This window comes from Cavia porcellus, unplaced genomic scaffold, assembly GCF_034190915.1.
Source record: "Cavia porcellus strain 051 isolate PalLab524CR breed Dunkin Hartley unplaced genomic scaffold, mCavPor4.1 scaffold_17, whole genome shotgun sequence".
In the NCBI taxonomy this organism is placed as follows: Eukaryota; Metazoa; Chordata; class Mammalia; order Rodentia; family Caviidae; genus Cavia; species Cavia porcellus.
The window spans coordinates 32,810,765-32,833,580 of NW_026947500.1; the positions used below are offsets into that span (position 1 = coordinate 32,810,765).

At 43.9% G+C, this 22,816-nt stretch overlaps 1 protein-coding gene across 1 annotated transcript in view; it reads right to left on the reverse strand.

The window, feature by feature from the left end:
* Positions 1-8,737, reverse strand: part of Elf5 (E74 like ETS transcription factor 5) — a 37,756-nt gene extending 29,019 nt beyond the window's left edge. Inside the window, exon 1 of the mRNA XM_063227761.1 lies at positions 8,309-8,737. Coding sequence (XP_063083831.1) covers positions 8,309-8,364 — 56 coding nt within the window. The 5' untranslated portion in view covers positions 8,365-8,737. The remainder of the gene's footprint in view (positions 1-8,308) is intronic.
* Between the last annotated feature and the right edge of the window lie 14,079 nt (positions 8,738-22,816).

The following is a 22,816-nucleotide window of genomic DNA, read 5'->3' on the forward strand; positions in this document are numbered from 1 at the left end:
GGGGTCAGGGCAGCAGGGAAGGAAGGACGGGAGGGAGGTCAGCTTCCTGCCCATTCCCTGGTGTTCCGGCCAGAGTGGAAAAACCAGGTAACTCTCACAAAGTAGCTAAAGGACCGGGCTCTGTTAGGATACGCTATAGGTTTGGAGCTCTCTCTGCCACTTGCTGGCTGGGTGAGGCTGGAAAGCCAGTGGAACTCCTCCGCATGTCCTCTGCCTCATCTGCAAAATGGGGAGAACATACAGCTCTTGTAGGGTGATCATGTGAATTATTGAGGAAAAAGGTGGTGAGCTGAAGAGCACTCAAGGGTGGGTTATCTTGTATTGTGCTGAAAACTTCTTGCATTAAATTCTTATAAATCTTTGACAAGGGGGTTATTGTCTGCATTCTACAGATAAAGAAATTGAGAAACAGAGAAGCTAGGTAACTTGCCTAGAGTGGCACAGTTACAAGTGGTAGAACAGGTATTTTAATCGGTCATGTTTGCCTCCTACTACTGTGCTAAACATTTTTGGGGATAGTCTTCCTTGGGGACATGGGGAGGGAACCCCACATGTTTGGGGCATGTACAGTGGGCCAAGCATTGTGCGAGAGACCTCGCCTGTCTTACATTGGTTGTTTTTGACAGCGACCCTGGGAGATAACTATCATTGCTTTCGTTAAAAGATGCAGAAACAGAGGAGCCTTTCTTGCCGGGGCCACCATCTGGTCTGTGGCTTCCCTGGCTTAGAGAGCCTGCTCAATGCTAAAGTCACATGGTGGATGCAGGAGCTCAGGTTGACCTTGCTGCTTTTGGTCTGGCAGTGGCACTGGCCTCTCTGGATCCCTCCCTCTCTGCTGGCTTAAATCCTTGTGTCTGTGCTCACTGCTGGCACAGTCCACCTTTTATCACATGGTGGAAATCTTGTTACCTTGTTGGATCTGGGCCCTGGTATGATTCTTGTGATAAAGAAGACAACACATACATGCCATGGAATCATCTGGCTTAGAAAACACATCATCTCACCGAATGTGGTGGTGCATGCCTGTAATCTCAGCACTCTGGAGGCTGAGGCAGGTGGACCACTGTGAGCTTGAGGCCAGCCTGGATTACAGAGTGAACTCAAGACTAGCCCAAACTACACAGCGAGATCCTGTCTCAAAAACAAACAAACAAGCAAGCAAAACAACCCAAACAGGCAAGCAAACAAAAGAAAACACATCATCTTATACAAGACTGGTGGGTCTCTCCCAGCCTTGTCCTGGACAGACAAGTTCATGTTGCTATTGCTTTTCCTAGTATGCACTCTCTAGACCAGCAAATCTCCTTCCTCCAACCTGCCACCTCTACCACAATGCCAAGAGCAGCACAAACTGAATACCATAGTGAACTAAAAGAATTAAGTTTTAGAAAATTTCTAGAAGATTCCATAGGCAGAGATTTGCAGCATGATGGTGAAATGGACAAGCTTTGGATTCAGTCTCCTGCATCTGTTATTCTGATCATCATTTTTAGAAAATAGTGTATTGGAGAAATTGCTTTTGGCTCAAATAGTTGGAAATGAAAATCTTTTGTTGGAGGATGTGTCTATCAACAAACTCCTGGTGCCTGCCACCTGAGAGACTCCAGTGACTGTGAGCTTCTGACTTATCTGGGCCTTGGGCCTCAGTTTTCTGCTTGGTGAATTACCTACTGTGATACTTGGTACTTGGGACACCTGACTAAGTGGCAGCTATTACAATGAATTGTGGAGAGAAACGCAGATGTTGATTAAGATCCCTGACCTTTGAGTTTTACCGTACCAAGTTGGATAACACTGTCCTTCTGAAATGAATATTTGCCTTCAGCTCTGGCTAATGAGCTCATGATCTCTGGAAGCCTCATTGTGGAAGGTTTTCCATGGATAATCAACTATACAATCTTTAACAGCTGCCACTGGCTGGGCATTACTAGGTGTCAGGAACTTTCTAGGCATTCACAGTGGGTCAAGTCATTTAATTCTTACGCCAGTCCTAAAAGGTGTCGTCATCACCTACCTAAAATTTACTGGTGAAGAAACACAAGCCTAGAGAGTTCGAGTAACTTTTCCAGCCTCACACAGCGGATGGGGCACAACAGAATGCTGGCTGAGGGAGGACGAGACCAGAGTCCACCAGCTTCACCATTATCGATCCTCTGGCAATTCTGGGGGAGGCAGAATCTAGGTTGGAGAGACAGCAATTTCCATAGGTGTCCAGAAGCAAGGAAGAGAGTCGTACATCTACTGTCCCCTAAAATTTTCAGCATGGACTTGACATTAAAAAAAAGGAAATCAAGCAATTCTTGTTGGTTGATTTTATGTCTTTGGCTTTCTTTTTTTTTGCTTTATTTCCTCTTTGGTCATCTTCCACCATCCTCCTGCATTCCACTTGGCCCCTCGCTGTCCATGCTTTCCACCCTCCTGAGCAACAGCTTCCCTTCAGTGGAGAGTAACAGCGAGGTGGCTCCCTGAGTCAGTCACCCAGCCCTGGCTATGGGCCTTGTGGGAGTAAGGAGCTGTGTGATTCTTTCAGCCTTGAAGGCAGCGTGGAGGTCCGTGGTTGGCAAAATCAATGGTTGGAAGCAACACAGTGAAAATAAGCTGTTGTAATGAAAAATTAAGGTTCGATTTCATAGTTACAAGACTAATTTATGATAATGTCCATGAAAATCTGATACGAGAGCTGACTATATTTCTAGTCTTTCTTTCAATAAGAGTACCTGGAGTCAGCACATTACAGTTTCTGTTCTGAGTCCCATGGATGAATCCGAAGAATCATGGCTGTGTAAAGGCATAGATCCAAGAGGCTCAGTCAAGGGAGCCCACCTTGAAGACCATTTGGTTTAGTTGTTTTCATATTGCTTTCCTGGCAGGCATGGGGCTTGCTTTTCTGTTGCTAGAGGCGGCAGCTTGAGAAATGGGTGGCCTTGACTTCTGTGGACAGTCAGCTCTCTTGGTTAGAAGGTGAACTTCTGGTTCTGATGGCGATGCCATCAATATCTCTGCTGTTTGCCTCCATCCCTGGCTAATGAGCTCATGATCTCTGGAAGCCGCATTAAGGAAGGTTTTCAATAGATCAACAATCATGCAATCTTTAAAGACTTTATCTTCCTAGAGCCAAGCTGACACACGACTTTCTGGAAGAACTTACTCTTCTAATCCTGTTTTCTTATCTGTTGAATGGGCACAATACCACTTCTAGTCTTATAATGTGCGTGACTGTGCTGGGTTTCATGTCCCCAAACTGAATTCTTCATTCCTACCCATTGTCTTCCAAATATATTCCCTCGGTGGAGAGATGGGGGTGAGAGAGCTCAGAAACTGAGGGAGGGGAGTGAGGCGGCATGCTGGGAGAAACTTGTCAATTGGGCCCATGCAAATCAAGCCTCCTCAGTTGACCAAATATCTCTAAGAATCTGCTTATTGCGATCTTTACCATGTCCATTGATTTAAATAATAATTTCAGGGCAAGGAAAATATTATGATAAATTTAAAGACAGGTTATAGAGGTCGTCTTGATTTTAGAAATGTCAGTATCTGAATTTGCTAAATATAGTAATCAAAAATCCCAATAAACATAACAAGACAATATTATATTTAATATAAAGAAGAGTATAAGAAACAGTAAGACCTTGTTACGGTCTTGTAAAAATCAGGGAACTCAAGAGGGAAGATTTAGAGCAGTATATATTCCAAGTCAAATTTTGAGTTAGGAGTTTGTAAAACTGCAGAGAAGGAGTCAGTAAAGGCAGGGTGAGTTATAAGAAATTTCTGGGATTTGGTATCTGAACTAGGTGATGAGGGGTTGGGATGACCTGCTAAAAATGGATGCTTATTATGTGTTATGCTCAGCAACTGTAGGAGTAGGGTCTGTTATTATCCCCATTTTACAGATGAGGAAACTGAGGCCCAGGGAACTTCAGTAATTTGTTCAAGGTCATACACCAAAGTAGCAGAACCAGGCTTTCATTTTAGGATTGCTTGACACAAAGCCGAGGCCACTGACCTCTGTGCTGTCTGGCATCTGGGGTAACTGGAGGGTGACATTTTCCTTCAAGGGGTACCTCATGATGTGGTGGCAAGGGAATTGTATGTCCAATCTAGTCACTTCTTCTGCTAAGGGGTTGGCTGTCATCACATGGCAGCCTTGGGCAGGTTTTGATTCATGGAGTCTTTCTGAACAAGGGGCATCTGAAGAGAGACCTCAATGTTGAAAGAGCTTCAGATTTTGTCATTCTCCCGGAACAAGCATGTTCGGGTAGACTGGGTCCCAAGATTTGCCTCTGTTCTTCTTTTTGGTCTATGTTTTTCCCCAACCCTGATACTAGTATAGAGGTTGCTGCTTGGTTTTCTTGTTAGGTCAACTCTGAAATTAAAGTTTTTCTTTACCATGTCTTTACAAATCTTCTAGTGGCTTCCAGGGTTCTATCTGCCATTAAAAAGTCCAAAGGCCTGCATTACACTCTGAAGATTCCTGGGCTTGGTCCATTCAGGAGCTAATTTGGAAAACTAGTGTTTGCTGCAAAAACAGGGTTGGTAGAAGAATATAGGCGTTGTGCTTTTTATAAACCAATAATGAAGTTTTCTGATTTATCATGTTACTAAAGAGTTTGTTGTTATATCCCAAGACAAATCCAGTCCAGTGATTCCTGGAGCTTACAAGGCCCAGGGAAGAGTCCTTACATTTGGGAAGCTGCCTGATTCCACCAACACACACTCATTTGTGTTGTGATCTTGCACTTGATGGGGCCCAGCCCCAAAAGCTGTTTCCCGAGGTCTGCAGGTCTCACTTGTACCAGTTAAAGAATCAGCCCTAGGGCGGGTCTTCTTAGGAACTGGATGGTGGCCAAGGTGGCCATGAAGATCCATATTTTTGGATGTTCTCACTGGGAAGTTGGAATTTAAATGAAGACAGGAATCTCCAAAAGCCAGACTTCACCCTCACTTGCATGTCTTTTTATGAAACTACAAATGTTTTTGGCAGTGCTGAGGATGGAATCCAGCACTCTACCACTGAGCTGTATCCCCCTGTTTTAATTTCTTTTCAGTATGTGAAGGCAGATGGGCAGGATCCAGTGTGTCATTTCAAGTCAATGGCTCACCGTTTGGTTCCAAGGAACCAGTAAGATGTAGGACTGAAGTGAACACTGTCAGGGCATGCAGTAATTAAACTTTCAACCATAGCATTACTAAGAGCAAAAACTAGATGAAAAGGCAGTTCAGGGAAAGTCAGTACTAAACAGAACACTGGGTTTTTGGGTCTGAGAGATGTGGGTTCGGATCCCTCTGCCACTTGGTAAACAGTTCTTTATCTCCTTGTGTATTGGTTTCCTCATCTGAAAATAAATGACCATCTCACAGAGCTTTCATGGCAATTAAATGAGATAATAGTGTCTAACACATATTAAGTATTTAATGAATTATTGTAATATTAAAATTATTACTAAATGTACCTAGGTCATAGTTCCTTAATCAGCAACATGAGAATAACATCAGCTCTTCCTTAGATCAATTGATAATATAAGTGTATAAACAAGGCAATTAATAGATGCGCATCTTTCCATTTGTTTGCTGTCAGTTTCTTATGGGTTGTCAGTTTCTTATGTGGAACTCATCAAAAACTCATAAATCTGAGTGTTCAGAGAAAATCGCTGCATTTGGCCAATTGTCCTTAATTAGCTTAAACAGATCATTTTAATAAAAATACTTAGTCTCTCACCCAAACTTTCCTTACAAGCTCCAGTGGGAGCAAAAAAGATCCAGGAATAGCCCCCAGAGGTTGCTGGAGGATTGTCAATAGCCCTACTGCATTTTGCATCTCTCTGCGGGAGCCCTCTGGATGGGACTTTGGTGGGTTCACCTTCTGCAGAGTCTGTGCAGATTGGGTATCCCCTCCCTCTAAGGGAAGGAAACACCTACTTGAATTTTCAGATTTTAAGTTCGTCCCTTTCAGCAAAGTTCAAGGGACAAGGCTGATTTTGCACAAGGCCTTCTGATGAGGTAGGGGTGGGGCCAATTCAGGTCAAGTGTTCCCGTCCATGTGAGAGGGGAGTTGCACAAGGGCCATGCGTTGACAGGGATGGAGACACCTAAGGCACATTGTAGACTGGGAAGGAAGGGCAGGGGTGACCAGGCTGGCTCTGTGCCTGTTCCACAGCCTCTGGGCAGTGGCTCACTCCTCAGCCTCCCTTTAGAAAGTGAGGAGTGTTTCCTGAACCTTAGCCCATGGCTGATTCTCACCCAGCTGTGTGTCAGACCTGCAGACCTACGGAGACAGCTTTTAGAACTGGGCCCTGCCAAGTTCCCTTCTCGTACCCAGAAGCAAGTGGAGCTGGTCAGGCTGGATGAGATTCGGGGTAACCCTGCCTTTTCAGGGTCTTTTGGAGCTAGCAAACTGGTAGAAGGTGATAGAGACAGAAGACAAGCCAAGACAGTGCTGGAGCAACAATCTGAAAATGTGGCTGACGCTTAGTGGCTAAAGCAGGCATCTGCAGGTAAAATCTGTGACTCTAGACGCTGGCTGAGCACGGAGGACGTGGAAAAGTCCTTTACGGGGGGTGGCAGTGAGGGAAGGGTGATGGCCAAACCAGGAAGCAGCGAAACAGGCATGATCTCTAGTCCAGCTGCATAAATTTGGGCAAACACGTACACGTAGATGCTACCATGGACACTCCCTCACAGAGCCTGCCTAGTACAGGGACTCACAGCCACACTCCCCCCGGACCTGTCACACTCTCTCCATAGACATCCTGTCCCCCTGCCACGTCGACCAACCACACACAGCACGGATTTCTCCCCACTCCCCCGTGTACACATGATACACACAGCCATCAGATAAACACAGTTCCCTTAGGAAGCTGATTAATAAAACTATTTTATCTATAATTATACTTGACTGATAATAATGTCCTCAGAGCCTGCATGCTTAGATTGGTTCAGATTGTCACATCCAGATTAGGGTTGAACTCGCTTTGAACTCTGGCCACACTGCTGGTCTCTCCAGCTCAGAGACTGTTAAGCAGCTCGAGGTGGATTCGCCCCATGGAACCGAGAGGGTCAGAAGAATTCCAGCTTGCCTAGTTCTGCTTTTCTCCAGGGCTGCACAGATGATGAGGTCTCTGAAAATTATGTGGCAGACCCCAATCAAATCCCTACCTCCAGTCCTGTCATGCAGACCTCGGTGGGCTTACTTCCAAACCCGGGCCAATCTTAGATTTCACAGGGGAAGCTATCTTGGATGCTGTCTTGAAGACTGACACTTGAAAAATAAACACTTTAATTCCTGGGTCTTGGGCTCTTGGGGACAGACTCCAGCGAGCCATAATTAACTCTTTCAAGTCTTCATGGTATCCTGCGAACTGTAAAATGTCTGATTCTTTATGATGTAACGCGGAATGGAGGTAGCAAGGAGGCCTTTTGGGCTAATTACATGTTGGAACCAGGTTAACGACATGCCGGAGATTCTTTGCATGGCTTCCCTGACATTCACAGGTTACCTGGTAACACGCTAGGGCTCCAGACAGTGATTGCTTTTAAACAAGGCAGGAGCTGAAAACTGAGTTTGAGAGACCTTTGACATGGATTTCAAATCTAGTCCCTCCCTGGTGCTCCCCAGTTTGCAGGAAGTAAGAGATCTTGATTTTAAATTGGCAGGAAGTACCAAAGGCCTGTGGCTAAAGAGCAACAACTTTATTGATCCCAGTCCTGTCTTATGCATTTCACGATAGTTGAATCCAGCCGATGAATGAAAACAAAGCCCTCCATCTAAAGCGGGTGCTTTGGGGCCAAGCAGATGGCCTGACTGCACCAATCAGCAAGGGAAATCCCAATAAAATGCCACACAAACACAGGAATGACTTCTGACACCAGCCCACGAGAGAGTTCAACATTATGATCCCATTTTACAGATGTGCACACAGTCACACAGTCACCCAACAGCTGCTCCTTTTCCTTCCTTCCTCCCAGGACCAGGCATTACCTGAACTGTCCCAAGAGGATCCCAGTCCAAGTTCTAGTGTACCAGGTACAACTGTGTTCACGCCCCAATATTCCCTATCTGTTTGAGAATCTCAGTGTCAGGCTGGAGGAGGAAAAGAGGCCACAAAGGACCATTACATTCCCCGAGGGTGGTCCTGTCCTTTCGGAGAGGCCCTGGGCTCTAGGCAGCAAACTAAGTGATAAATGGAGCCGCATCGGTCCCTGACACCAGTGAAAAGACTGAGACAAGCACAGCTCTCCTGCAGGGCACCAGTGTCCTCTCTGCCCCAGACGCCCACCCTTGTCCCAGTGCTCAGACACGCGCAGCACCCACCTCAGCTCATTCGTGCCTCCAGGCTGGGCTGGACCGGGGTCCTCCAATGTGGTCATCAGCCTGCCCTGTGATGGCCCTGGCTGGATGGGCCCCTCCTCCTCAGCCGGATGGACACCGCATGGCTGCCTCCAGGCTGGCGGCGATACCTCCTCCAGGTGTCCCAGACCTGAGCAGCCTTCCAGGTGCAGCAGGGTCCTGGAGCGGCAGTCGGCAGCTGGCTCTTCCCCCTCCACAGTGCTTCGATGTCAGCAGAGGGGTAGGTGAGAATCTTGCTTTGACAGGAGCTTCATGGGAGAGAGAAGACACAGAGAGCCGGAGACCGAGAACCTGAGCGTGCAGCAGACTGGCCTGTGTTCTCCCTGGAGGTGAGACTCAGCGTTTGCAGAGCCAAGGAGAAATGTGTCAGACAGAGCTTGTCAGCACCCTGCCAAATAGTAATTATCAAAGCCTCGTGCCACCCAGGAGAGGGGAGGGAAATATTTTTATCCCCATTTTATAGAAGGGTAAGTGGAGGCCTGGGGAGGTCAGACAACCACTTTAGCCAGACAGTCAGCGGCTAAACTTGGCCCCGAGGGAGACTGACTCAGAGGTTACCACTGGAGCTTGGGTGAAGCCAGTCCTTTGGGGACAACCACAGGCAGGTCTGCTCTGTGGCAGCCAGGGTGTCTGACTGTTGGGGAACCCCTACTCTCCTAAAGGCTTCCTTATCTCTGTCAGGACCCCTGCTTGCCACCCTTATCTGCTTCTGTTCTCCATTCTGGCCCATTTGATACGTGTGCGGAGCCCAGTTCCTCTGGAGGGAGCAGTAGCTGAGATATCATACAAAAACAAAAACTAAGACTAAACAAAACAACCCTCTGCAAGCCCCAAACAACAGCAACAACAACAAAGCAAAGCAAACGGGAACAAACTTTCCTGAGGCACTGGGTTAGGAGAAGCTACATCCGTGCTCCCTGCTTGGGATTCACAGAGCATCTTTGCTTGCGAAGAGCTTCAAGATGTCTTCCAGCGCAGAACCCTGGTTGGCCTTGCTTATCCTGGCACTTCTCACCCTTCTTTGGGCAGCTTTTTCTAGTAACATCTATTTGCATATCACTCAGTGAGACAGACCCAGGTTCAGAAATCCTGATTCGGTGGCTCCCCTAAGACACAACTCTGGGCCTGTTTTTGTCAGTGAGCTCCCTGCACCACCCATTCACTGCAGGCTCAGTGTTGGGCAGAACTGAGTGAAGCCCTCGTCTCCCTGGTTTTGCAGTGTGAACCTTGAGGTCATCTTCCGTGCTCTTTAGCCAAAGCCCTTGCAATGAGCCAGCTATCGAATCGTGGCGACCCCCCAGCCTCACTGTGATGTTTCTCTCATATTTATCTCTCTTTTCTTAGTCAGTATCAAATTATCCATGGAGGGTTCATTCCTTATCATCCCTCTAAAACAGCTCTTCTGGTCAGAGCAGCCACATTGCTCAAGGTGGACGTCATTTCTGTAGATCACCAGGCAAACGGTGCATTTTGGGGTACACTGTGGTGGTCTCTGTTACTCTCCATCCCCTTATTTCATTGCAGTGGTCTTTATAGCACTTTCCACTGCTTGACATTGTATTTATTTGCTTTCTAATCAGTAGAAACCAGGTAATTGATTTATAGGCTGTCCACCGCACAAAGTGGCTGGGGCAAACTTAGGGTTGTGTGGTTTGCTGCAAACCCCTGCCCACAGAAAGGAAGTGGAGGCAGAGACCTAACCTGAGCTCTGCCTTTCAAGCTGAGTGACCTAGAAGGGCTGGCATTGTCTTGCAAAAATGCCTTTATTCAGGGTGCAAGAGACATCTCCTTGTTAATCTGTGTACCTGTTGGCTATTTTTACCCGGAAGAGGACCCTTTGTTTACTTTATGTAAAGGTACCATGTTGTCAGCCTCTCATCTCTTCCACAGAAAGTAATCTCCATGAATTGGGTGACTATTTGTTATCTAAATCAAGATAATTTTGAAAATGAATGTGGCACAAGTATTGAGTGACTATCATTCAAACCAAGATGATTTTGAAAATAAAAATGGAAATTTTTCATAGTGATTTTGGGAAAATGGTATTGCCCTGGGCAAAGTGGAATATATCACTGTCCTGTTGATATGGGGTGGACTTGGTTTTGTTTATTGCTCCATCCTCTTTTTCTACAAGAATGTCTGACACATTGTATTTATGATTCAATGATTGAGAGAATGACTCTAGCTCTTTTGGCCAAACTGGACTCCGTATTTCAAATCTCTTCCTTCTACCCACTATCCATCCATTCATCCCTCCATCCCTCCATCTTTCATATAGCCACAAACATTCCACTCTAACATTTAAATGGTTTTTCTTTCTTCAGTACTGTGAGTATTGAACTCAGAGGCTCACTAATGCTAAGCAAGTGTTTTACTTCCCTGTCCCTCTGACATCTTAAAGAAATTTCCATTTTCTTTGGCTCTATACCTAAAGTGTCTTCAGCGAGGCACTAAACCTGAGATGCATTTAAAAACAGAAAAGAAAAAGAAAAGAATGCTATGATCAATACTTGGCAACACTTGGAGATCTACAATCATATGATAAAAGTGGAAGAATGAACACCTAAGAAAACAAGTTCCCATATTTTACATAACCTACCATTCCAAAGAATGCAACTGAACATAGCATTCCTGTTGGTGACCTCAGATGTCCCATGAAGTAGGACGGGAAGCACTTTGGGAGTACTTCTCAACAGGCCAAGTCCTTAGTTTGACATTCAAAGCCAACAGTTGAGCCCACAGAGTTCTTCATACTGAGGTCTTACAAATTACCTTGCTAAATAATCCTGGGTGCTTCCATTCATTCATAAACATTTTCTTAGTAGGTTGCATCCCAGAAACTGGGAACACTACCGAGGGACAATGTTGACAAGTTCCTCCTTGTAGAGTTCACATTCTGAATGACCAGAATGAAAATCAGTCTGTTTTAGCTGGACTGGTCAGCGAAGATCTCGCTGAAGAGGAGACATTTGAGCAGGGACCTGAGCGATTAGGTGAATTGATTTGATCTCTGTTATAGTTTATAGCTTGATGGTCCCCAAGTCCTTTTGCACTTATAGGTGGGTCATTTTGGAGGTAATGGATTATGGGGGTGTGCTAATCCACAGATGAATTTATAGGTAATGTGACGTGGGGAGGTGAAGCTTGTTCAGAGGAGAACTGGGGTGTCCTTGGAGGTATGGCCCGGAAGGGTCCATCTCCCACTCTATTCTCTCTCTCTCTCTCTCTCTCTGTCTCTGTCTCTCTCTGTCTCTCTCTGTCTCTCTCTCTCTCTTCTCTCTCTCTCTCTCTCTCTCTCTCTCTCTCTCTCTCTCTCTCTCTCTCTCTCTCTCTCTGCATCCAGCCACCTTGTTATCCATGCCATCCTGCCTTGGAGCCAGATGACTATGGACTGAAACCTCTACACACTGCAAGCCAAAACAACCCTTTCCTTCTTTAATTTGTGGGTGTTAGGCAGTGTGTCTTGGTGATGAGAAAGTAACTGAGACATTCTCTGTTCTCAGAAGATGTCGCACGCACACATGTGTGTCTCTGAGCTCCCTGAATTCTGATTTTTCTCTCTGGGGATCCCCTTTAGTCTAACTTCCTCCAGCAGTTTTCCAGAGGCCATCCTGGGTCTCCACTGGATAACTCCTCATCTCACTGACTGTGTCACATTGTAGCCCTTTCTCAGGTTGCCTGGCGTGGCCATGTGTCTCCTTTTCATACCTTTCTTGAACCCACACCTGGACTACAAACCACCGTGCACATCGGGAGTTCAATCCATTTGTGTTCATTGGTGATGAGTATATATTCTTCACTACGGGTTAGATAAGGACTAACAAAGGGCTTCCCATCTGCCAGATCAGACTGCAGGCCTGACTTCCTGAGGAGCTGTGTGGAGGAGAAGATTCTGATGCTGTGTGCACAGAATGCTGCAATCAGTACCAGTCCCCTCCTCCGTCTTTCTGTGACTTTGTCTCTGTGTCTCTGTCTCTCTCATGTCTAGGTCTCTCTCCCCCATCTCTCTGGCAGACAGAGCTTAGGCACATCTATTTGCCTTTCCTAAGCTAGACTCTAGAGATTCAATGTCACTGTTTTACATTGGATTAATGGTATTCAGAGTGGAAGGAGTTTCAGGCAGGAGACTAGGCAATGTATCTCACTTGGGTGCCCAGAAGGAAGAGCTGCTAGGTGACAGAGAGCCAAATGAGGAGGCAGATCCTTCCTTAAAACCTCCAGTTTTGTGCTGCTTTGGTAGAGGTTAGCTGCAGGAAAGCTCTGGCCCAGGAAGGCGTGAAGAATAGAAGCTCTTCTCCCAGCCCCTTAAGATAGAGACCAAGCTAGGGAACCTTGAATTGATTCTGCACTATAGTAGGAACCCATAGGGAGGTTTTAGCTTGCTAGCTTTTTAGAGGGATAAGCATTTGAGCATAGGTTTTCAAAAAAGAAAGAAATACATTTTCATGACATCTGAAATCAATAGTAACCAAAAATAACCTGGAAAAAATACAAAGGGAAGAAGGAACCATAATTTCCCACCATGAACATGGTTCTTTCTCTGGGCAATTCATTCATCCCTTTAGTAAATACTTACATGGGGTCTTTTATGAGCCAGGGATGGAGATTGGAGATAAAACAATGTACAAAATTGTGAGTACCGAAGAGGAAAACATAAGATTTATTTTTGCTGATGATAGATCATTGAGGGCTGAAAGACAGAGGGCCTTCAAAATAGGTCCAAATTTTAATTCTCCAGAGCTTATAAATACCACATTATAAAGTCATAAGTGAATGGTGTATTAAAGGCAGAATCTTGACAGACCAGAGTAAGTGTGTCTTGGGTTATCAGGGCAACCCCTGGAAATAATTACACATGTCCTTGTAAGAGAGACAAAGGGAGCCTACACAGACACAAGGAGGGAAGGCGAGGAGAAGCTTGTCATGTGGAGGGTGAGGGAAGCTGTGTGGGCACAAGCCACGGGAGGCTGGCAGCTGCCCACCCGAGGTCAGGACCAGAATCTCCTCTAAGGTCTGCAGGGTGCATGGAGGTGCTGGTGTCTCAGTCCAGAACTTTCGTCCTCCAGAATTGTGAGAGAGAAGTTGCTGTTGTTGTAAGTCATTGGATTCATGGTAATTTGTTATGGTGGCACTAAGAACCTAATACACAACCAGATACATATTCTGTACAAAACAGAGATGAGTCTGAAGAAGAAAAATAATATTTCCACCTCACATTGTTAATGCAGACACAGGCATGCGTTACTCCAAATACCTTTCCATGCTTTTTGCTGTGATTTGAATTACTTCCATTGATCCTGTCTATGCTTGTGCTGTCATTGATGTAACAACTTTCCTTGTGTTAGGAGTTGCTGCATGGTTGCTGCACACATTACTACACACACCACATTGATGGTTACTCCTGGGGCTGGGCAGGGCTGGGGTGGGCACCTTTGTACTGCGCCAGGCCAGCGTGAGCCTCCTGAAGCCAGCAAGGCCAGTGTGGTGGGCAAGGGTCTTTGGGGAGGCAGGAGTTGGAGGGACCAGGCAGGGAAGGGATGCATGCAAAACTCATAGCCTTTTCTTTTTTTAAGAATGGGGTTAAGGATCTGGGAAGATTCCAGAACAGTAAGCAGCACACTAAAAAGCCTCTCTGCGAGAAACAGCCCAGATGCTGGAATATAAGAAGCAGGGGTACAAATAAAGGAACTACAAAGGTTATTCACAGAAATGATCAAGGAAAACTTCCCAAACATAGGAAAAGGAAATGATATTCAGATACATGAGGCACACAGAACTCTAGCCACCTACAACCAAAACAGAGCCAGACCGGCATATAATAATCAAGATCCAGAAATTTAATATAAGAACGGAATATTAAAAGCTGTTAGAGATAAGAAACAGATAACTATAAAGGAGGGCCCATCAGAATAATGGCAGACTTCTTGACACAAACCATCAAGTCAAGAAAAGTCTGGAGCGAAATATTCCAAGCCCTGAAAGAAAATAACTTCCAGCCCAGATTGATATATCCTGAAAAACTGCCTCTAGAAATTAATGGAGAAACAAGATCCTTCCAAGACAAAGAGGAACTGGGGAAATTTGTGACCACCAATCCAACTCTACAGAGAATACTGCAGAGCATTCTAGAGAGAGAGAAAAGTATTAGGATTCCAGGAACAGTGGCAGAGAGGCCTCAATGAATGGAGCAGAAAACAGAATGAAGAAGATAAGCAGACAACTGATGGCAAACAAAGAGCATAACAGAAATGAGGCAGAGAAGGTTGGTTACAAACTCTAATACAGATGGCCTTGATACACTAAATTTTAAAAAAAGAGAGAATCATAGGTAGAGTAGATCAGGAGGTAGGGTGCACTGAGATGCTCTTTATAGGAAATATAATTAACCTGAAAAAGGGTATATGGACTGAAAATCAAATATGGGAAAACAATGCTCTATGGGACAGGAAGCCAGAGAGTAATAGGGGCAGCTAGACCAGTATTTGTGGATAGGTTGGAAAGACAGGCTTTAATAGGTAAAGGAATACAATTAGAGATCAAGTCCAGGAGAGAGAAAGTTTGGAACCACTTAGGTAAATAGCAGCCCCCCCCCCCCCCGCCAATTTAAAACCAAGGGTCTAGGTGAGACCCAAAAATACGCAGTGCACCCTGGGGAAGTGAAAGGGGAGGAATGGTCTTTAAAAGATGGCAGAAGATACTGTCAATAGAGTATCAAGAATTAAAACCCATATTACTCACACCATTTTTCTTGGATAGATTTTATTCTGTCTCAGTTTGTCTACTTGCATTAGATTTGAGGGCACAGGCAGCTATCCCCAAAACACCAGGATATAGCACAGTAATCATCTTTAATTTCCTATTCACTTACTTTGGAGCCCTGTATGACTTTATACTGGTTTATCATGACTGATCTTAGTTAAATATGGTTTGTTTGATTGGTGTTTGGTATTGACAGATTTTATTTAAAACTTATATGATTGATAGCATCAAGTTTGAGAGTTTAGGCAACTACACTGAAGATGACAAGACTCACCATGATACCCATTCTGGCTTGATTACTACCTGTTTTTGAAGTTTTATACTACATACAAAATTGTGTTTTTGTTGATAGTGTTATGTACTGATATATTCAATTATACTCTGTCTGATGCTATAGCCAATTCTATTGAAGATAACAAGAGACAACACAGTAACCATGGTAGAACCCCTTGTACAGTGGTCTTATATGTCTTTTTCATTTCATGTGTTTTTAGGAATATGTTTTGTTTTGTCTCGCTTGTTTTGTTCCTCCCTCTAATATAGGAAGGATAGAAATACATGTTAAGACTCATGCATGCATAGAACAAATAAACAGTTATGAGAATTGATCTTATGACACATGATGAAATGAACAAATACTTTGAAGAAAAAGAGACAGTACAGTACCCAGTGCTGATCCAGAAGTATCATAATGTGAAACCCAGCAATGCTATTATTCTTTGCTCACAGTGATTTTTTGTTGAACAGAACTGGGTGTAATCTCGCTGTTTGAAACCCCACTTTATATGCTCCACTTTTGTATTTGAATAACTATTTTTAAGAGTACAATATGTAAACACCAACTAGAGATTTCTTACTGTTTTTTCTTTCTTTGAAAGTATGTATTATTTCTACCCATTTTCTGTTTTGTTCAGTCTTTCTTTAAATAAAATTTAAAAAAAAAGAGCAAAGGGAGAGAAAGGTGGAAATTATTGTCAATTTCTTATTGTCTTATCACTCTTGCATTGTGTACACAATTTTATTAGGTTTGGCTTTGTTCTGTTTTTTGTTAGATTTTGTGCTTTCAGATGATAAGGGCAGCTATTTTGAATATAATGGGAAACATTATGGTAATCATGGTTTCCTATTATATTGTTTTGAAATCTTATAATGCTTTCATTCATTGGTTTGATTTTATTTTGTTTTGTTTGATTTTATTATGTGAGATCGCGTGAATGCTATTTTGAAGAAAACAAGAGATTATGGTAGCTATTGCTGATTTACTATCATATTGTTTTGAAGTCCTACCATGCTTTTGTTCTTCTGTTTTGAATGGTTCCATCCTGTTGTGTTTTATTTGATTTTATTATATGTAATGTTATAGACAAATTTTTTGAGGAAAATGAGGTATTATAGCAGCCATTGTTCATTTCCTGTTGTTTGGTTTTGAAGTCCTGTAATGCTTTCATTCTCTTGAATTTTTTTTTACTGTATTGTTATGTTTGATGTTGTGTGTGAAGGTATGTTCAACTATTTCAAAGAAGAGACATTATGTTAGTTACTGTTGATGTCCAGTTCTTTTGTTGTGAAATGCTGTGTGGCTTGCATTTTCCTGTTCTGATTTGCTTTGTTTCATTCTGTTTTCTTTTGTTCTCTTTAAAATAGAAAAAAAAACTAAAAAAAAAAAAAAGAACGGGATTAAGGAGATGTTTATGTCCAACTGAGAAGAAAGTAGATTGTTTTATACTTTGGACCTGGAGAAAGACAGAGGACAATGGTAAATTTAGATGTGTGGATATGCGATGGCATTGCGTGGGGTAAACATGGGTAGGAGCTGCCTGTGGTTTCAGCCTTGCCCCACCTATGGTCTGAAACACAACGTGACTTGCTGCAAGAGGCACATCCTTCCTTCAGGGAGCCCAGGAGGACCAAGTGGCCTTCAGAGGAATTTTACACTGTCACCAAAAGAGTATGTGTGACTTTTGCAATTAAGAACAAGAGTGTTTCTTTTGTATGCTGTCGCTGTCTCATGTGTTTTTATGTCTTTATATTTCCATTTGGTGGTGGTGGGGTGATCTGAATTGGTGGAGAGAATAAGAATTGGACTTCAGTTTAGAAAGAAGTAAATGAAGTCAAAGAATGAAATTCTGACATATGGAACCACTGGGACAATCCTTGAACATATTGCACTGTGAGAGATAGCTTATGATGAGTGAAGATAAAATGTTAGTGAAATAAACCAGTCACAACAGGACAAGTACTGTATAACTACACTTTCATAAGCTACCTACCTAGGGGATCAAATTCATAGGAACAGGAAGCAGGGGGCACTGCAGGCAAACTGGGAGTGGTAATTGTTTGATGGATACTGAGTTTCAGTTCGGAAAGATGAGAAAGTTCTAGAGGCAGAGGGTAGCGATGTCACAACACTGTGAATATATTTAATGTCACTGAGCTGTGTACCCAAAATTGGCTGAAATGGTAAGTTTTATGTTAGTGTACCTTACCACAATAAAAAGACAAAGAAATGGCCAAAGCTTATCTAAGGAGTCTAGACAAGACGGAGAGAGAACAGACAGCTATAGGGAGAACCAGAGGGCTGCACAGACAGGAATAACAGAATATATATTTATGTATCAGGGACTGTGTTAACTGCTTTGGTAACTGTCCTGTGACTGAGGATCAATGAGGTCCTACCTGTGTATTAAGGTGGCTTTAAAGCTGGAATTGTGACCTAGGTTCTATAGGTCTAGAATCTGCTTTATATTACCAGGGCCTGTGCTACTCCAGGCTGGACTTTGTATATTTATTCCACTTACTCTATGTAACAGCTGGTTCAGCTGGTCATCATCCCATTTCAGAGATGAGGAAACTAAGACTTGGAGAGTGAGAGATTTGCCTAACTGTACACAGTTCATGATCAGAAGAGTCTGCATTTAAACCCAGGTATGCTTGGATTGGAAACTCATGTGAGGTCTTCCTAGGGCTTAGTCCAAAGCCCAGCAGAGTGTTTCAAGTAGTCTGGTTTCCATCTGACTCTCTGCTGCACCAGGATGGGGAGGCTGTTTGCTTGGGTTGCATTACATTATAGTTTGTTGTTTTACGATGGTCCTAGCTCACAAGGTCTGTTCTCCACCTTCTTAGAGGAGGTGTCATTCTTAGAGTGCCTGCCCTCATTGTCTGTGGATTCCTGACACCGTCTTTCTTTGATAAATAAGTGCTCCTGTGGTATTGTATAACAGTGAGGTATTGACTCGTCTGTCTTATTCATGGGCTCATGAACTGCAAGAGATGGTGGGTTCTTTCTGATTTATCTCTATACCCTTCGTGCCTAGCATTGTGCTCAGCTCTTAGGATCATTAAATATCTGTTGAAAGAATGTATGATTAAATCAGAGAGGCAAAGGAAATGTTATTAACTCTTCAAGATAAGCCTTCTCTGGCTCATAAATAAAATTATCTAAGAACACTAGCGTGTTATTGCTTGACCTTGGTGTTGACCTCTGTTCACTTGAGATCTATGGGTTGGTTGAGTTCTTTCTGGGTGGGTTGAGGAAGCCAAAATAAATATGACAAATCTCTGGTTTTAAGGATCTCATGGTCTTGAAGGATGCTGCAGAATTATAGCTGGATCTTGTAACTAGCACCTTATTGAGTAACCTGAAGAGAGATATTTCTGGAGAAGGCTAGGAAGAAAGAGTCAAGTTGTTAAGACTCGAGTCTGTTTAATGATCATGTGACCCTGGTAGATTACATAAATTCTGCAAGACTCAGTTTCTTCATGTGAAAAGTAAAAGGAGGGGCATCATAGATTGAATCGTGTCCACCTAAAAGATGTTGAAGTTCTAACCTCTCATACCCCTCATGTGATCTCATTGGGGAATATGGTCTCTGAAGATCACATTAGGATGAAGTCATTATTGTGATTGAGTTAAATACTAATCCTGTATGACTGGTGTCCTCATAAAAAGGGAAAATTTAGAAACAAAGATAGATACATACGGAGGACAGATGGTGGGAAGACATGGAAAAAGATGGATATTCTCAGACCAAGGATGCCTAGAGCTACCAAAAGCTCTGGCATGGAATATTCTCTATTGATCTGAGAAGGAATCACTCAAGCTTGGTTTTGAACTTCTAGACTCCAGAACTGTGAGAAAACAAATCAGTATTTTTTAGAACACCTGGTGGATGGCTCTTTGTTATGGCAACCCTGGCAAACTAACCTAGAGGGCAACGTTAGTACTTGTTTTGTGAAGACATGGGGATGAGATGAGACAGCACAAATGTGTGCTTGGTACTGTCCTTGGCACATTGGCATTGCCTAGTAATGGTGAGCAAGATGGGGACTTTTGATCTGGAGGGGCCAGGAGGGTGCTTCATAGAATGGAAAATTTTGGACTGCAGCATGAATGTTGGGTAGGGTGTGGGTAATGGGAGGAGGCAGAAGATGAGGGATTCATAGAACTTTCACCTACAGAGACGTCTTGGTACCAGAGAGGACATAAGCCCAGCCCCTAGGTTCTTGTCCTTTGGCTCATGAGCAAGTAACCATGGCAACGTGGGGATCTTTAATCCTTCTTGCTCCAGTCACTTTGCTGGCCTTTCCTTGGCTGGTCAGTTAGAGTTCTCCAGCATCCTGGACATCAAGATGGGTCCAGGAGGGACATATGGAGGTCCGATCAGAGTTCTTCCTGGGCATCAACATGTAGGCTGAGAAAGGTCAAATACTTCTTCTTATAGGATAAAGAACAATCAGCACAACAATATTAGTAATTTTTTGTCGATGTCGCTCCCGGCCGGCAGGAAGGACACACGACAAAGTCTGGCAGTGGACAACCTTTTCTTTTATTTTCTCTCCGTACAGCCTGCCCTGGGATCGCTCCCAGCCGAAGCCTCCTCTGGTCCGCTCCCCGCGGCTCCTTCCGTGCTTCGCTCTGAAGCCTCTACCGGTCCGCTCCCCGCGGCTCCTTCCGGGCTTCGCTCCGAAGCCTCTACCGGTCCGCTCTCCGCGGCTCCTTCCGGGCTTCTACTTCCCCCCAGGGGTGGCACCAGTATATATACGGATACAGTGTCCAATCATGTTAAAGTAAGCAAGGCAAGCTGATTGGCTAACATATTATTGAGCGGGTTGTTTACGCGGTAAGCAGGAAACTAACGTGCTCGATGGGAGGGGTAATCTAACTCAGGCTTTACTCTTTACCACAGGCCGCATGATCGCTATATGCGGCGGCTCGGCAATGTGGTGGCTCCCAACAATTTTTGAGGACATTTAGTGATTACATGGAGGAAGCCAACTATATGGGATGAGAGAAGGAGGCAAATATGCAAAAGGAAGGAGATCTGAGAGTAGGAAGATGATGGAGATGGGTGGATGGATGGAGACCAGAAGCAGCTACGGAGAATGCTCTCTCGTCTCTCCTTCAAGGACACCAATTCCATCGGGGAGTCCCAGTCTCTCCCCTCATCTAAACCTAATTAGCTCAAGTTCCATTTCCAAATACCATCACACTGGGGATTAGAGATTCAACAAATGATCTACGGAACACGATTCTGTCCACAGCAGGTACATAGTGAACAAGTGTAATTTTATAGAAATAACTTGGGATGGTATCTTTACAGATTGATTTTGACTATATGTTCATACAAAACCTAGTTACTTTTTGAAGGTGATTGGTGCTTTTTGCTCTTTTATTGATTTCTCAGAATAGATGTCACTTATGTTTAGAACAGTGCCTGGCACGTCAGGGCCCCTGAAGTAGCTGATGCAAAATGATATGAGAGAGATTCTAATTCTCTTCTCCTTCAGTATTCCTGTTCATAGGACTTTCCCTTTTATTTCCCGAAATTCCTCACATTCTTTCTTTCCTCAGGGCCTTTGTACATGCTCATTCTCCTGCCTGGAATACACTGTATCCATCTAACAAATATTGATTGAGTACTAATGGTGTATCAGCCACTTGCATACATGCTGGGTCACATAGTGAACAAGGCAGACATAATGTCCTCGGGGATCTCCCTCTGGTAAGAAATAAAGAAAAAGGAAATAATAAAGATGAGTGTGTAAAATATATGTTCTGTGATAGGAAGAGAGGAGGTATAGAGAGAAATAAAGTCCAGAAAGGGGGTGGGGAGTGTGTGTGTGTGTGTGTGTGTGTGTGTGTGTGTGTGATTGGCCCTGCAGATTAGGCAGCTTCTATTCTCCTTCAGGCTCTCCCTGAGCCCCTGGTCAGGGACAGTGCTTTCTGTTCCATGACTCCTTTACCTCCTTTGTCATTATACTCATTCTAGCTGTAATTACTCTGCAAGACCCATCTTCCACGGCAGAACAAAGCTTTTCATATTGAGGGACCATGTCTTCCTGTTTAACACTCCAGTTCTAGCACTGGAGACTACACCTAGTCCATTCATTTGACACCCTTGAGATGTTTCCTGGGTGACCATATGAGTGAAAAAAGAGCATTACTCCGAAAATACAAGGTGCTTTTTATTTGCTATTTGCACTCAGAGGTTGCCTATGCAATATACATGCTGTACACTGTATTAGTCTTTGCTTGTTGTGTATGCAGTATTAGGAACTTTTTGGAAACCAAAGAAACAAATAAGCAGCGATGTGGATCAGGTCTTCCCAAACTTGAATGTGCATGTCTGTCACTCACAGATTATATTTTCCAAACGTGACCACAACAAGTCAGCCTCACGTAATACAACGTCGACACAACTCCCATGGAGTGCTGGCATCTATTTTTCCTCCCATTGAGTCTAGGTAGGATCGTGACTATAATAGAAATGACATTATGTGACATTATGAGGTGTTTTGTTTTACAGGTTAGTCACTAGGCTCAATCTTGCTTCAGACTTAATCTTGGAATCTTTCTGGGAGAACTGAAAAGAACTTCTCTTTGTCCTGGATTGGAAACTGGGAAGGTATAAAGCTGTTGAGTATACATGATATCTTGGAAGAAGCAGAGGTGACACAGAGAAAGATCAAGTTCTGGTGATTAAGACCCTTGATCTAACCACTCCTGAATTCCTTTTAGAGTTTTCAGTTAGATGAGTCACTAAATCCTCATTCCCTTCTTAAAAGCTACTTTGAGTTGACTCCCTGTCTTCTGTATTGGAAGAGTCATAACTAAGATAATGGTTAGTAATCTTGGTAGCACAAACCTAGTTTTTGAAACTCTTCTGTGCTATTTGGAAACAAGGATATCGCTAATTTTACTTCCCTAAGGTACCTCCCCCACCAAATACTATTAATGAGCACATCCAAAACACCAGCTTTCATGCTCCAGACACCCTAAGTAGATGTTCCACCTCTTCTCTCCTAATTTCTCAGTTGCTCTGGGAGGAGGAAATCACCCCTCACCTGCTGCCCACATCCCTGGATGAGGATGGGGATGGCCCAACTCTGAAGGGGAACCCTTCGGAGTTTCTGAGTGACTCATCTAGAGCAGAGCCCCAGGTTTGCCTGGAGACTTCATAGGATCTGAGTGTGAGAAACTCTAGAATTCTCCTGAATAAATAAGTTGGAATGCAGTGCCAATTTGGAGTGATTAAAGGATTCCGTGAAAGCTGAACCCCTAGAGAGACGTCTAGGCTTCTACTGAATAATCCCTGAAACTAAAGGGCAGAGGAGCAGCCTCTTTTGATCTGAGCACCTGTGCACACCCACTCTGCCCCCTTGGGTTCCTGGCAGGGGCTAAGCTCCTTATAACATGGTGGCCGCTCCGAGGCT